A 16,324-nucleotide genomic window follows, 5' to 3' on the forward strand; every position below is an offset into this window, starting at 1 on the left:
GTTGACAGTTTGTGGAATTGTCCGTAGAGCTCCGAGACATGATTGTGTCGAGGCACAGATCTGGTGAAGGGTACCAAAGGCACCCAAAGGACTCAGACCATGAGAAACAAGATTCTCTGGTCTGATGAAACCAACATCGAACTCTTTGGCCTGAATGCCAAGCGTCACATCTGGAGCAAGCCTGGCACCATCCCTACGGTGAAGCTTGGTGGTGGCAGAATCATGCTGTGGGGATGTTTTTCAGCGGCAGGGACTGGAAGACTAGTCAGGATTGAGGGAAAGATTAACGAAGCAAAGTACATAGATCCTTAATGAAAACCTGCTCCAGAGCACTCAGGACCTCAGACTGGGGCAAAGGTTCCCCTTCCAACAGGACAACGACCCTAAGCACACAGCCGAGACAATGCAGAGTGGCTTCGGGACAAGTCTCAATGTCCTTGAGTGGCCCTGTCAGAGCCCAATCGAACATTTCTGGAGAGACCTGAAAATAGCTGTGCAGCAACGCTACACCTCCAACCTGACAGAGATTGAAACGATCTGCAGAGAAGAATGGGATAAACTCCCCAAATACAGGTGTGCCAAGCTTGTAGCATCATTCCCAATAAGACTCAAGGCTGTAATTGCTGACAAAGGTGCTTCAATAAAGTACTGAGTAAAGGATCTGAATATTTATGTAAATGTGATTTCAGTTTATTTTGAATACATTTGACATTTTCTAAAAACCTGTTTTCGCTTCGTCATTATGGGATATTGTATGTAGATTGATGAGGGAAAAAAACAATTGAATCACTTAGAATAAGGCTGTAACAAAATGTGGAAAGAAATCAAGGGGTCTGAATACTTTTCGAATGCACTGTATAAAGTCAGCTCTGATTCATCCTAGACAGGAGAGCTACTATATGCTTCCAAGATAGGTCCACATGCTATTAGAGCAAGGGAGTCTATAAATTCAGCTCTGTGTCAATATTCTCTGTTGCTTCCATTTACTGATGAGTAAACATGTCCTCTGGCTTTACCAAGCCATGAAAAGGACTCCCCGTGAGGGTGTGCTGTACCTATGTCTAGTGATGAGGAAAGACGAGATCAAGCTCAACCAGTGGACAAAATCACATAACACAATAACAAATGATTATAAAATAACCTGGTACTCATGAGTGTAAATAAAGATATTTATTCATTTAGGAAAAAAATCTAATTTCATGCAATTTCACAGCACATGTAAACAAGATCACTTGAAGGTGTTAAATGTGCACATATTTCCTATTTTCTTTGCATCAAATAATGGAATGTACAGTAATTAAGCCAAATAACCGTTACATGGATAGCCTTTTCTTTATATATACATACTGTATATACCTTTGCATGATTATCTCTTTAGTCAACCTCAACTTAGAATGTAGCCATGCGAAACATGGGGGGATGGAAACGAGACATTACAGATTCTTATTGCTTTAGGGATCAGCATGTCAACAAGGCCAAACACACTTACAAACCTAAAATCCAACCTCAGACACACACACAGGCTCTCAGGCTTCCTTCCATGCATATACACATGGACACACACAGCCCGTGATCAGGAATGCTTTCTTTTAAGAGATAAGCCTGAGGATAGTACACAGCTTGGTGTACTCTTGTGAAGGACAACATATCATTTCCTGGATAAGACATTTTGTGAGATCAGTATATATATATCAAAACTTTGAAATAACACATATGGAATCATGTAGTAACTAAAAGTATTAAACAAATCAAAATATATTTTAGATTCCTCAAAGGCAAGGGGTGACAACTTTGAAGAATCTAAAATCTATTTTGATTTGTTTAATACTTTTGGTTACTACATGATTCCATATGTGTTATTTCATAGTTTTGATGTCTTTACTATTATTCTACAATATAGCAAAAATAAAGAAAAACCCTGGAATGAGTAGGTGTGTCCAGACTTTTCACTGGTACTATATACTTAAAATGTAAAGCAATAATTCACTTGCTAAAATATAATATGCAGAAGGATGCAGACAGAAGGCCATCCATAGTGTTCAGGAGGATCTGGAGTCGAGGCAAACATCCTTCTGATCATCATGGTTAAGTAACACGTTAAGAATCATAAAATTGCTGCATAAAATAGATGCAACCGATGCTTTTTATCAAAGGCGATTTCTTTCATGATTTGTCTGAGCGGTACACAGAATGCATACCATCAAAAACACCTTGTGTGAACTCCTTCCAGGAGTTCACCCTGCTCACGCTAATGTTGGGTCCATCTTTAAGGCTTTCAACTTAAACTCTAGCAGGGTCTCGGAGTCCTCCAATACCATTTGACAGTCACAACAGATGTTTCAATGACAAACAGTGGTGTTGGCGGTGCATAAGTAAGGTGCAGAGCTTAACCATTCTGTATGAAGTAGATCTCTTCCCTAATGCCTTTCCATTCAGCCTCTCACTTACAGTACTGAGAAATGGCAGAGATACTGTGTACTGTCCAGTTAACCTCCACGCTCCATGTTTGTACTTGGTCAAAGCATAAAGACATGTGACACATTCAGGACAACATGGAAACAGACACAGAAAAGGTCACTGCTATACATTACTTCAGGTCTCATCTGGGAGGATGGAAAGAGATTGCTCACTCTTTAAAGTACACATGGCTTTCCTTTACAGAGAAAGAGTAGGAGAGAGCTGCATATGGTTCATAAAAGAGGGGTCAGAGCATTTGGCGTACAGGAGAACAACAATCAATGAGTAAGCCACAATCTTTACAGTGGCATGGAATAAAATGGGGTTTTAGCCCGTAAATCACTGGTGCTCTTTTCAAGTATGGCTATTATTGGCTGTATTTGATGGTACTAAATATAGGATCTATATTATACACCTGTACAATGACTCTAATTGCTCTTTCTGAGAGAACCTTCTCACATAAATTGTACAAGAGAAAAACGGCCCTCTGTGTAAGCACATTGTCAGTAGACTTAAAAATATATATCATGCAGCAAGCCTAAACCTTTTGTTAAATGTAAGCTACCAATATTAACACTAAGATTTTTTTAACAGGCACAATAGTGATACCCTGGATAGGAATGTTAGGAAAAAAGAAAATAAAATCTCCCTAATGCCAAAGCAATGGAGTACAACACCGCCATAGCAACAGACAAATCACAATATCATTCATTATGATTTAAAGATGCTAACATGGATACTTAAAATTAACTACTTGGAAGTCTTCAAAAATAAGAAAACAAACGCTAATAAAAACTATCGCTTCATACAGAATCAGTAGTAGTATTGAGAGCAATCCTCACACATTCCCATAGAGAATGCCAGTCCAGCACAGTAGAAAGGCCTCAATCATTTGTGTTGGCAAAACAAAACAGAAACTAAAATGTAACAAAAAAACATATACATCCGTATTTAATTACACCTTTATATAACTAGAAAACCTTCATGTGCAAAAATCTAAATCTTACAAATGTGGAATAGGTTGATATCTAAGAGGATTATAGGAATGCCATCGTCCCACTCCTGAGTCTCTGCCCAGCGGGGTCAGGGACAGACAGATAGGTGACTGATGTTCCAGGCTGATTGGGTCAGACTTCACGTCGACTGAACTGTCTTCTTTAATTTCTCTATCTCCATCTGAAAGGCAGGCAGGAACACACACAGCGTCAGATTTAACACATTTTCTCATGCGAAACCAGCATCCGATGCATCATCATAGCTAACAGCCTCACATGGAAGTATGTATCAGCTCTTGAATTAAATAATGTATTATTTCCACATGTGACGCAAATTAACCCATCCATAGCATAGCAGGGATTCTTCTGTCATTGTAATCATTGGGTGGGCTGTGTAAGTGTTTCTTTTGGGTCGCCTAAGTACAAACAGTGTAATTATTATTTAAAAAATATGATAGACCTATATCTTTTTTTAAATAATATCATTTTTGAGAACAAACAATAACCAAAGTAAAAGCTAGACAGTCAGGTAAAACTCTGAAATTCTAAAAACAAATTTAGCAGAATTGATTTTGGTATTATGTTTTGAGTATAAAAAACACAGCATTAGTCATGGCAAAATGCATAGAATTGCAGGAAACTAGTTTTAAAACTGCAATGCGTTCTCTTAGCGCCATGGCAGAATATGTAGAATCATAGGAAATTAGCTGTAATACTTCAACATTTTCTCTCAGCTGCATGGCATAATTTGTAGAATTGCAGGATATTCGCTTTAAAACGGCTGCACAGAGCTATGATCAATGACAGGAATAATAGAGTTCAATCATGAGTCACCACTAGGGTTGCAAAGCAAGAGTCGATTACTGGAAACTTTCAAATTTTGCTAGTAAACTAGCAGAATTTTGGTAACTTTCAAGGAATATATGGAATGATCACATGACCTCTAGAGGCTTTTTTGGGTACTTCAGATTATCACAGGTGTCTAATCATCTTTGACCCTCTGTGTGGCCTTATCATATGTAAAATATATGAACAATTTTAAAATGTAAAAATAGAATGACAAATCTGTAGAATATTATCCTAAACAAACTGTGAATACCATTGGTGTTTAGTATGAGGGTTTCAACATGACATATCCTTTAAAAACAAATGTTCACACTTATTTATTTGACTGTCAATATGTTTTTGTTGTAAATGTTTTGGGGACAAACTGGTGGCAGTTGTGAAAAAATAGTTTGAAGAGTTGCCGAGCTAAATTGGAAGAGTTGCCGAGCTAAATTGGAAGAGTTGCCGAGCTAAATTGGAAGAGTTGCCGAGCTATTTGAAAATAATGCCACTGTTTTCTCTTGAACCATATGGTCTAGCCACTCGAAACCCAATATGGACACTGATATTTAAAAAAATGTAATACTATATATATGAATACATGTAAAAGTTATGCAAGTATAAATTATCAAAATTACAGGAGATTCCAGTAACTTTGGTAAATTACCAGTAGCTTTGCAATCCTAGTCACAACAACCAATCATTACTGTGAGGCTGTGGCACACTGACCCACAGCATGCCTTCTAATTAATAATTTCATGCTGACCGTCATTTGAATACTAATAGGCAGGTTGACTGAGGTGGCAGAAATTTGCAACGATATGAACATCTCTTGCATTCAGAGAAAAGCTCTCACTCAGACGTAAATGGAAAAGAAAGATATGAGAGAGAGACCGAAAGAAACAAGGGGAAAGAGGGAGATCAGGAAAGTAAAAATATTGATAAGACAAAAATTAAGGAAGAAAGCTATGAATTTCTGAATGAATGCAGACAGATACTACAGTTCCCAGTCTTAAATAAGACCTCTGCAGTGCTTCTGTAAATCAATACGTGGACGCAGCAACAGGGGGTTGAGGTAGGAGGGAGGGGAGGGCAGAGAATCTTTAGCGGGGTGGATGTGTGTATGCTTGGGGCCCAGAAGGGGGTCTACACAGGCCTGCCTCGCTTCACTGCTCCTGGGGAAAAGGATTAACAAAGTTGTGGTAGGCTGGGTCTCTCCCTGGGTAGTGCCAGGTAGGGCCATAAAGCATCCCGCAGTGTGTGTGCGTGTGTACTCGGCATGGGTGTATTCAATAGTACTGTGTGTTCATACCTCTCACTCTCTACAGCCCATCTCTCACCATCTGACTGGACCCGTCAGGCTAACACACTGTGACAAGCTGTGATGTAAAGATGGACATGGTGATCAATTTACCTGCAGGGCCACTCGTTTCAACTTCTCCTCGTCCAGCTCGCTTCTTAGCTCTGCCATCTCTCTCCTGCAAAGCAATGCCAAGACGTTCACATCAGTGCTTGCCTGGCTAGCATCTGCTCAACGATAAGATCACATCACCAGCAGCTCTGTCCGACCAGGCTTCACTCACAAGTTCTAACAGTGACTTGTCTATACCTCCCTAGAAACAAGCCATAGGGCACTATATAAAATATTATTCTGAAAAAGGTACACAAAGAAAAATTGTTGACTGATATTTTTTGCTAGCTTTGATAATGATGAAGCTAAAGGATCTTAACAATGCAACATTTGCTTGGAAAAAAGGGCTTGACTGCAAAAATGACGCACTATCCCTTTAAAGTCAGAGTTTGAGCGCAATACGTAGGAACTGAACAACATAATCTAAGGAAAGTGGTAGTTAGTTACATTTGCTGGGTCTTGAGGAGCTCCACAGACAGCAGCAGTTCTTTCATCTGGGATTGTAGGTCCTCCAGCTCAGACCTCTGCTCCTCTGGCTCTGCCCTGGGCTTGGGCTCTGTGCCGGGGCCTGGGCTGTGGCTTCGGCTGAAGCTAGGGCTGGGGCTTCTGCAGCCAGGGAACGACACCAGGTAGGCTTTTGACCCCTCCGACAGGGATGGGCTGGGCTTAAGGACGGGAGACTGGGAGTGTGAGCTGTGCATGGAAGGCTGTGGACACCAGACACATACTGTTAGCTGGACAGGGGGATTCTAAATATTCTTGCCCTGGCTGTGACACTCCTTTAAGCTTTCTGAATGATTTTGACTAATTAAAAGTCTGTTTATTTGCTCAAAATTAATCAAGTCAATGTTTCTGGTCATAACATACATTAGTCTTTAGCCACGAGACATCACTGCATAGGAGGGAGCTACAGTAGCCATTTTAATCATGCTGTTGTTGAGCATTATTGTACCTACTGAAGCTGCGGAAGTCTATTTCATTTAGATTGAACACAATTGATTCCATGTGTTTCCTTCTGAAGTTATGCCAGGGGTGCTTTAATACTGTGATCTTCAACCTCCCATCGCCTGGGGGATATGGTCTTCATTTATTTATTTTTGTCAGAGGGTCAACATCTTTAATTCAACCTATAGGAGTTCTGAGCCCACAGTATGTGCTTGATGTGCAGGGATTATTCACTCGATTTGAGTGGTACTGATAAACGACGGGTCTGGTGGGTCCTTTGAAAGGGCCTCCAGTGGGGCTGGTCTCCTCACACAGACCATCACAAGGGCTCTTATTGCTCCCAAATAATGATATTTCCACTGTGAAGTTTCTCCACAACATCCAGCCCATGGTCTGTCAGCCATTAATGTGGACGATAAGATGGGACGTGAAGCACATACAAAATCTCTTATCTCCTCAATGCAATTATAGTGAAAGCCGCATGCTAACTGGAAGGTGACAATTAGCCGCCTGTGTTTAATGGGTTGGTGTGAGTCTGGGAATAACAGGATGAAGACAGCATGCCTTCACTATAGAGAGCCCTGGGGATTTGTACGGTCTGTGGAGAAAGGAGAGGTTCTAGAATGACCATTCTAATGGCATGGTTGTTAGCATGGAGGCGGAGGGCGTTGTACTCCCCTCAGTCTCCCGCTGAGCATCTGGGGAAACACTAACAAGACAAACACCACGTGGATGGAAACAAAGTCTTCATTAGAAAAGTGAGGATGCGCTTCATCTCGCATCTGCAGGACAACTAGCTAAGTTATTAACAGTGTCCCAGTGTGACTGTAGCCTAGCCTCCTGTGCTAATGAGAACCACCTGCCTTACACTGGACCTGAGTGTGTGTGTAGGAATGCATGAGAATGATTTAGTGAATGTGTGCGAATATCTGCATTAGTGCGTTTGACTCAAATCAAGTGTTATTTTTCACATGCGCCAAATACAACGGGTGAAAACCAAAAATTAAATAAATGGCGCTATATACAGTACCAGATAAATGTGTTTGAGGTACACTATATATACAAAAGTATGAGGACACCCCTTTAAATGAGTTGATTCAGCTATTTCAGTCACACCTGTTGCTGACAGGTGTATAAATCAAGCATGCAATCTCCATTAGAAAACACTGGCAGTAGAATTACCTTACTGAAGAGCTCAGTGACATTCAACATGGCACCATTATAGGATGCCTTTTCAACAAGTCAGTTCATCAAATTTCTGCCCTGCTAGAGCTTCCCCGGTCAACTGTAAGTGCGGTTACTGTGAAGTGGAAACGTCTAGGAGCAACAACGGCTCAGCCGCGAAGTGGTAGGCAACACAAGTTCACAGAATGGGACCGCCATGTGGTGAAGCGCATAGCGCGTAAAAATCTTCTGTCCTGTTGCAACACTCACTACTGAGTTCCAAACTGCCTCTGGAAGCGAAGTCAGCATAAGAACTGTTTGTCGGGAGCTTCATGAAATGGGTTTCCATGGCCGAGTAGCCGCATACAAGCCTATGATCAGCATGTGCAATGCAAAGCGTTGGCTGGAGTGGTGTAAATCTCACTGCCACTGGACTCTGGAGCACAGGAAATGTGTTCTCTGGAGTGATTAATCATGCTTTACCATCTGGCAGTCCGATGGACGAATCTGGGTTTGGCGGATGCCAGGAGAACGCTACCTGCGAGAATACATAGTGCCAACTGTAAAGTTTGTTGGAGGAGGAATAACGATCTGGGGTCATTTTTTCATGTTCCGGGCTAGGCCCCTTAGTTCCAGTGAAAGAAAATCTTAACGCTACAGCATACAATGACATTCTAGACAATTCAGTGCTTCCAACTTTCTGGCAACAGTTTGGGGAAGGCCCTTTTCTGTTTCAGAATTTGTTAAAATTTATTTAACCTTTACTTAACTAGGCAGGTCCGTTAAGAACAAATTCTTATTTACAATGACGACGTAGTGTACATGACAACACCCCCCCCCCCAAGGTGCACTTGATTCAGCAGCCCTAGCGCCGGGAAGCCAAAATGTTCCCATTTTGAGTCATTTCATGTGTCTGAAGGTAGAACCCCGCCTACTTGGCAGGCTCAGAGAGCAAATCAAGTTCACCTAAAGGCCAACTGCTGACCAATCAGATAGCTCAGATCATCGTGTCTGCACAGTTTCCTTGAGCCATAGATGTAAAAAGAAGCATCTAGCGCACAGCAAAGTTAATACTGTGATATGTCAAAACTTTTAAAACCATGACTAGAGAGAGACTCAACGAATACAACAAAGCGCTGCAGTTTTTATGAGTAAGTTAATGTTGAAGTTATTCAGCACTGTCAACACCTTGTTCAACATATTTATATTGTATAAGCCTTAAAATGCGCGTTCTCCCTACTTCCACTCACGCTACAACCAGCACTGCAGCTGCAATGAATGAGTATAGCAGTGTTTCGATAAGCTTGTGTTGTTATTATTAGCAGCTTGTCTCTTTTTTTTATATAGAGTAATATTAAACTTCTTCTGGACATCGGATTAATAACATGAATTGGTGCATGAGGCAGAAATAACGGAATGAGACTTGAGTTTCACCATCAGCTGGAAGACTGTCGGGGGACAGTCTTCCAGCTGATGGTGAAACTCAAGTCACATTCTTTTCTCACCGCTGCCCTCTCCCTCCACTCAGACTGACCATCAGATCAAAAAATCTAATTATGCTCACTCAGCTGTGTTTTACAAGTAATACAATACATGATCTATTACTAGTATGATCATACCAATTAAACACATCTTTTTTATTTCAAAATGGTCTGAAGAACATTGGCAGGGCAATTCAACATAGCCAATATGCAGTGATAATGCATTAGCCATATAGCCTACTACAAAACCTAATTTCTAAGTAAGTGTTTTTAATAGGTTCATGTTGAATAGGCTTAGGTTTTTGAAGTCATGTTTAAAAACAATCTGAGCGGTATATCTCGACATGTATTTTGACTCAGAGATCTTGATTTAAAAAAGGTTGGTGACCACTGGTCTAGTGAGTGTGCGTAGAGTCAGTGCAGGTAGTTTGGGTTATTATGGCTATTTAGCGGTCTAATAACTTGGAGGTAGAAGCTGTCTCTGAGCTTGTTGGTCCGAGAGCCGATGCTCAGGTACCATTTGTCGGATGGTAGCAGAGTGAACAATCTATAGCATGGATGGATGGAGTCTTTGGCAGATTTTCGGGCCTTCTTCCGACACCGCCTTATATAGAGATCCTGGATGGCAGGGAGCATGGCCCCAGTGACGTACTGGGCTGTCCGCACCACCCTCTATAGGGCTTTGCGGTCAAGGTCGGTGATGCAGCCAGTCGAGATGCTCTCGATGGTGCGGTTGTAGAACACTGAGGATCTGATGGCCTATGCTAAATCTTTTCAGCCTACTGAGGGGGAAGAGGCCGATGCCATGCCCTCTTCACGACTGTACGGGTGTGTATGGACCATGTTAAGTCCTTAGTGATGTGGACACCACAACACTGTTGTGTGTACGCCAGGCTTGCGACTGTGCTGTACTGGAGGGATTAGGGTTCATCAAGATAAGAGGACAATTTATTTATTTTTTAATTTTAAATTTTTACCCCTTTTTCTCCCCAATTTCGTGGTATCCAATTGTTGTAGTAGCTACTATCTTATCTCATCGCTACAACTCCCGTACGGGTTCGGGAGAGACGAAGGTTGAAAGTCATGCGTCCTCCGATACACAACCCAACCAGCCGCACTGCTTCTTAACACAGCGCGCATCCAACCCGGAAGCCAGCCGCACCAATGTGTCGGAGGCTACACCGTGCACCTGGCGCGCACTGCGCCCGGCCCACCACAGGAGTCGCTGGTGCGCGATGAGACAAGGACATCCCTACCGACCAAGCCCTCCCTAACCCGGACGACGCTAGGCCAATTGTGCGTCACCCCATGGACCTCCCGGTCGTGGCAGGTTACGACAGAGTCTGGGCGCGAACCCAGGGACTCTGATGGCACAGCTGGCGCTGCAGTACAGCGCCCTTAACCACTGCGCCACCCGGGAGGCCAAGAGGACAATTTAGACATATTAGTGAGGGATTACTCAGAGGCACTGAGAGAGGTCTCCAAGATCTATGACTTAACTAAAAACCACAAGATGGTTGCAGGCCTTTTTCATGTGATGTATTAGTTCATTTCTATAGTCAAACCTGAGACATATGCTTTGCTGTTCTTCTTTTGGGGTGTTGTGTCCTCTGTATGAATTCTCCACTGAGGGAAAACATTGGCTGAAGTGACTAACTTGCAGCAATAGGACGCATTTGGGACAAATGACAAGTGTCTGAACTGAGATAGAACTAATGTACATTTGGGACATTGATCCATACATACAAAATAGTTGTTTTGGAATGGTTCTTGGTGTACCAAACATACAAGTTCAATACAGGACAGACACTGACCAACACAATCAGACACGTCAATGTCGTTGTTACCTTTCTTGTGTCTATCAACTTTGGTTTGGGTGCTTCCTCCTCGTCCAACTTTAAGGTTTTCTCCACACTGATGTCCTTGTTTGGCTTAGAAGACAGAAAACAAATCACAACAGGTCTGCTCAGTTTATGACACACCTTGCCAGACACTGACTGAAACACTCTGGCTTGTCATGTTCCTCCGTTTCTAATGGAGAGCTTTCATATTACTCTTCAGGGAACTCAGTCAATCAAAGACAATCGGAACGACCTGACAAGTCTCCTCTCAGCCCTTCAAGTAAGTCAAATGTCTTTTCAATTGGACGTTTACTACCTTGTTCCCATCTCACCCCAACCCATCATGAGGTGCAGATAAGGAATATGGTGATGTACATTTAATGTACAGAGAGGGCCTGCATGTGGAAATTCTGAGAGGAATTTGATGTCTCAATGTAATGTATGGAGCAAGATGAAAACATGGCGTGTGGGTGTGCAGAGTTGTGTGTTCTCCGTAGCATGTTGATATTTCACTGTGTGTGTACTCACCGAGTGGCCTCCTCCAAACTGAGCGGGCAGCCTCCTGCCTGGCATCTTTGGCCTGTTAGCGGTGGGGTGAGACAGCTTCTCAGAGGTAGACGACAGATCAAAGCTCATCAGTTCTTCACAGAGGAAGAGAAAAAAAGATAACATTTTGGATAACCATTTTTTAAAGGAAAACGATTTTCCACATTTTGTAATTAATTATAGGTCATATTTCATAGAAATATGGAAACACTGGACAGTTACTTTAAGACGGTCTTGAGAATTGTATACTTTGAAACATTGCCACACAGTATGACACCATCTTCAATCACTATAACACAAAGCCATCACTACAATCTAAGTAAGCTCTATATAGCCCTATTTAAAGACTATAGACAGGATCTTAAGTAAGATTGCAGAACTCCCAGAGGAGTGAAGATGGAGGTAAAGGAGAATGAGGAGTGTGTTTCCGTGTTTGTCTTCATGCCCTGAGCCCATGGGGCTGATGACCTCTGGAGCCGAGAGCCATCATGGTTTTAGCAGCTATTTTGTCGCTTTTAGCGGTATTGCTCACAGACACGACTCCCTATCCTCCACACTGTCATTATTAGGCGGTGGGCCATAGCAAGCTATCTGTATTAGTTTTTTGGATGATTCATCTCTGTCGAGGGAAGAGCTGTTTTTTACGTAGTGTATATTTACATATTCTGAAAACATTTCCTTTTGTTGGCAATGCCAATTTGAGCAATTTTTTTCAAAACGTTTGTTCGCTAGCTGGACAGGCAAATGCTGCTGAGTACTAAACTATAAACCAATCAAAACTTTGTACTGCAAGGTACTCTATACACTCTGGCCAGTTTATTAGGTACACCACCCGTTTCACAAAAAATGGTTAACCCCTATAGACAGTGAGTCACGTGGCTAGCTATATGAAGCAGGCAAGACAGGCATCAAGGCATTCAGTTACTGTTCAATTGAACATTAGAATGGGCAAAACGAGTGACCTAAGCGACGTTCAGCGTGGTATGCTCGTAGATCCTGCTGCATCATGCTGATAACAGAGTCAGGATTTGGCGTAAGCAGCATTAGTCTATGGTCCCATCCTGCCTGGTGTCAACGGTACAGGCTGGCGATGTAATGGTTTGGGGAATGTTTTCCTGGCACACGTTAGGTCTGTTGATACCAATTGAGCAACATTTGAACCCCACACCTGGTAGAATCCATGCCATCAATAATTCAGGCTGTTCTGGAGGCAAAGTAGGGTCCAACCCGTTACTAGATGGGTGTACCTAATAAAGTGTTAGAAAGTACATGCCATATGCATTGGCTAATTTGCATATATTGCTGTCGTTTTTAAATCTTCATTCTAACATACATGGCAAACACACATTTCTATCTACATGCATTTATTTATTATTTATTTTTATGCAAATTATATAACTGAATGTCTAATTAAGTCAGTTAGTTACTTGAAATGAGACAATTATGCCAAAACATGATAAAAAATGTAATTCACCGACAGAGATAGCCAATGAAATGCTAGTTTTCTGAGCAGACACATTGATGTTTATAGTATTAACAGGCTAGTGGCTAAGCTAGTTAACCGTAAGATTGGCTAGCTTTCAATCAATTGGCTTAATGGTCAATGGAGTTACCTCTTCATATGATCGAGACCATTCGTATTACATGCTGCATATTTCAAGTGCACTCCAAAAAATATATTTATCTTATTTCAGTCTTTGGGACCTAATATTAGTTCCTCTTAACACATTGACAGCAGATCACAATTTCATGGTAGGCTGTGTTGACATCTTTAGATGTAAGCAGGCCAATGGTTGCCTTCATCATGAAGGGTATGTACGGGAGTTCTGATTGGTTCCAAGTTTAGCAGTTCTCAAATTTGCCTGAGCAGACAGTGATTAAATATTTTTTTCAGAGAAAATGAGCAAGAATTGAAGGTGCCAACAACTTTTACAGTAATCATAAGAATCTTTCATTGTCATATACAAAAAGAAATCCCTCGACATCGTTCAACTTCATTGTTCTCGGCATCGGCCCCCCACCTACATTCTGAGAACTCGCCTCACCTAAACTCCCTCGTCTTCACCTTTCTGTCTCTCTCCATCCTTTACTCTCTTCCTAAAAGCTCTTCTATTAATGTTTTTCCTGTTTGTGATTGTCCATGGCGTGAAACGAGAGGATGTAAACAGAAGCAACCTCCCCTTTCCATCTATCCTCCTTTATCCCTCTATCCTCCTTTATCCCTCTATCCTCCTTTATCCTCCTGAACTCAATTCAGGACACAAGCTGAAAAATGATCTTTCCACGGGTTTAGAGGATTAAATCAACACATTAGCAACAACAACTCTAAAATATATATATATTTTTAAAGTAATTATGGATTTAACGGGCAAAGCTGTCCACATACCTAAGAGCATTTGGTAATGTGTCAAAGTACACCTGAATTGCTTTAAAAAGGAAGCAGTGACTGACATTAAACCCATGCATTTCAGAGTTTAAATATGTCTCCATTTTCATCTGTGATAGAGAATCATTGTCAATCTACTGATATGCTTCAAAAGGGCAAACAAATCACATAAAATACGCATAATTTTAGCAAAACTAAGTTCTTAATGAACACAAAAAGCGTATTGCACCTTTTAAAAGTTGGAAGCCAACATTTAAAATAATGTCCAAATAAGAATAACCCAAATGAAAACCGAATTATGAATAAGGGTTTTGAGCTCATTGCCCTCCCTTTCGGTCAGTGTTTTCTGCTCTTGGAGCCATTACTTGAAAAAACATCCTTTTAGAAACAACCAAGCTCTTAGTATAGTGATGCAGGTCTTTAGATGTTGTACAGTAAACACGAAATTGTGTAATTCCGAATTTTAAACGCAATGTTATATTCTCTTTTGGGTAACTCGAGCGGTTCCATTTTCAATGTAGCCTGCCGCTACAGGTAACTGCCAAAATAAAGGAAATGCAAACATAGTGTCTTAATAGGGCATTGGGCCACCACGAGCAACCAGAACTGCCTCAATGCACCGTGGCATAGATTCTACAAGTGTCTGGAACTTCCTGTGTGGAAACACCCCATGCTTTCAATTGCAGTTGTCACGATACCATACAATACCTGATTTTCCTTGGCAAAAAGGCAAAACAGGCTAAACTCTTTGGTCCTTTAAAAAAACTTACTGTTTGTAAAATAAAGTGTGCTATAGCTTGGAAAAGAAACGTGTGATTCTGGGTGACAACATAAGGCTGTTTGTTTCCAACAATAGGACTGTTTTCCTCAGGAAATTTAGTCCACTTCATGTTTTTTTGTTTTCCATAATACTGGTATCGTGGCAACCACGTGTAACCATGCCAAAATGTACTGATTTCCTCATATGAAATGTAACTCAGTAAAATTGTTGAAATGGTTGCATGTTGCATTTATATTTTTGTTCAGTATAATAATGATTTCATGGAGCTTTATAATTGTGGAAGTGAAGTGTATATGTTCGGGACCCCAAATGAACGTTTCACTGCATGTCTTGTTCAAGTTCTTAATGCTCAGAATGTCCTCAAAATAAAAGTTCACTTCAGCAGAGCCATTACATACCCATGTCAAGGGCTTTGTCTCCCCAGTCACCGGACAGAGTTTTTGATTTAGTGGGTAATGTTGGCTCAATGTCAGACTTTGGTCGCGTGGAAGGCACCTCTCCATTGTGTCTGTAGAGGGGGGAAACCAACATCAGTAACAGTAGTACCATTAGTAATTGTTGTAAACAGTAGTGGTAGTGGTATAGTGAGACCATTTTATTTGCATATGTGCCTGATATTTTGCTATGCGACCTGGAATATTTATTTAGGAGCACTAGTGCTCCTAGAAAAATGAAGGATTCTGGCTTTATTACCTGTAGATTTAGAAAATAGCATATTTCAGCGTGAATAAAATGTCTAAAGGCATGACAAACAAAGAAACTAAATACATTGGTTTGTTAGTGTTTACATTAGTTTATTAACATTATTATACAAACATCATTATGCAACAGAGAGTCAGACTAGGCAATGTTGTCCTTCCTCAATGTGCAGTGTATATACCCAATATGTGACCCTAGACGGCTCACACATTGGCTGAATGGATGTTTGAACGGAGGGAGAGATGGTAGAAAAGAAAGATGGGCAGAAGTACGGGGAAACTTACTTGGACCCTGGGGAGGGTGCGAGAGGCTTGTCTGGTCGTTTTGGAGGGAGGCTGGCTGGTCTTCCCTTGCTTGGCGGGGGTACGGGCTTCTTGGGGGGGACCAGAGGGGCAGTAGGCTTTGACACTTTGTGATCTGTCTTGTCACCTTGAGAGAGAGAGAGAGAGAGAGAGAGAGAGAGAGAGAGAGAGAGAGATATTGATTCTGAATCAGCATGATCATTGTGATCAAATATTTCTTATAGTTTTATGGCACGAAGCCAGAAAGGTTGATGGTTGTTTTAGGTGCCTTCATTTTTCATTCTCAGCAGCCAGGACATGTTAGCATCTGTCCCAAGGCATACTCCACAATAACAGTAAAGTAGCCAACCCTTAATCTCATTAGGGAAATTGTTCAAAAAGACATAAACAAACAATCCTGTGAAACATGTCATATGCATTGAGGCCGATTAGATAGGCCAACCAAGAAAAAGTGTACTTCTTTGATTTGAAAGGGGGAAAATAATAATAAT

At 41.4% G+C, this 16,324-nt stretch overlaps 1 protein-coding gene across 6 annotated transcripts in view; it reads right to left on the bottom strand.

Moving 5' to 3' along the window:
* Window positions 1-1,151: 1,151 nt before the first annotated feature.
* The window catches only part of LOC139407172 (CD2-associated protein-like), a 97,218-nt gene continuing 82,045 nt past the window's right edge, over window positions 1,152-16,324 (bottom strand). For 4 of the 6 annotated variants that reach the window (XM_071150701.1, XM_071150697.1, XM_071150698.1 and 1 more), the window contains 7 exons: window positions 15,816-15,960; window positions 15,231-15,340; window positions 11,648-11,760; window positions 11,126-11,209; window positions 6,136-6,395; window positions 5,692-5,755; window positions 1,152-3,633 (listed from right to left, as the gene is read on the bottom strand). In XM_071150701.1, coding sequence (XP_071006802.1) covers window positions 3,592-3,633; window positions 5,692-5,755; window positions 6,136-6,395; window positions 11,126-11,209; window positions 11,648-11,760; window positions 15,231-15,340; window positions 15,816-15,960 — 818 coding nt within the window. In that variant the 3' untranslated portion in view covers window positions 1,152-3,591. Of the gene's footprint in view, window positions 3,634-5,691; window positions 5,756-6,135; window positions 6,396-11,125; window positions 11,210-11,341; window positions 11,761-15,230; window positions 15,341-15,815; window positions 15,961-16,324 lie in introns of those variants that run through there. The other 2 variants (XM_071150700.1, XM_071150703.1) reach the window with 2 other exon arrangements.

This window comes from Oncorhynchus clarkii, chromosome 4 (genome assembly GCF_045791955.1).
Source record: "Oncorhynchus clarkii lewisi isolate Uvic-CL-2024 chromosome 4, UVic_Ocla_1.0, whole genome shotgun sequence".
Classification (NCBI taxonomy): Eukaryota; Metazoa; Chordata; class Actinopteri; order Salmoniformes; family Salmonidae; genus Oncorhynchus; species Oncorhynchus clarkii.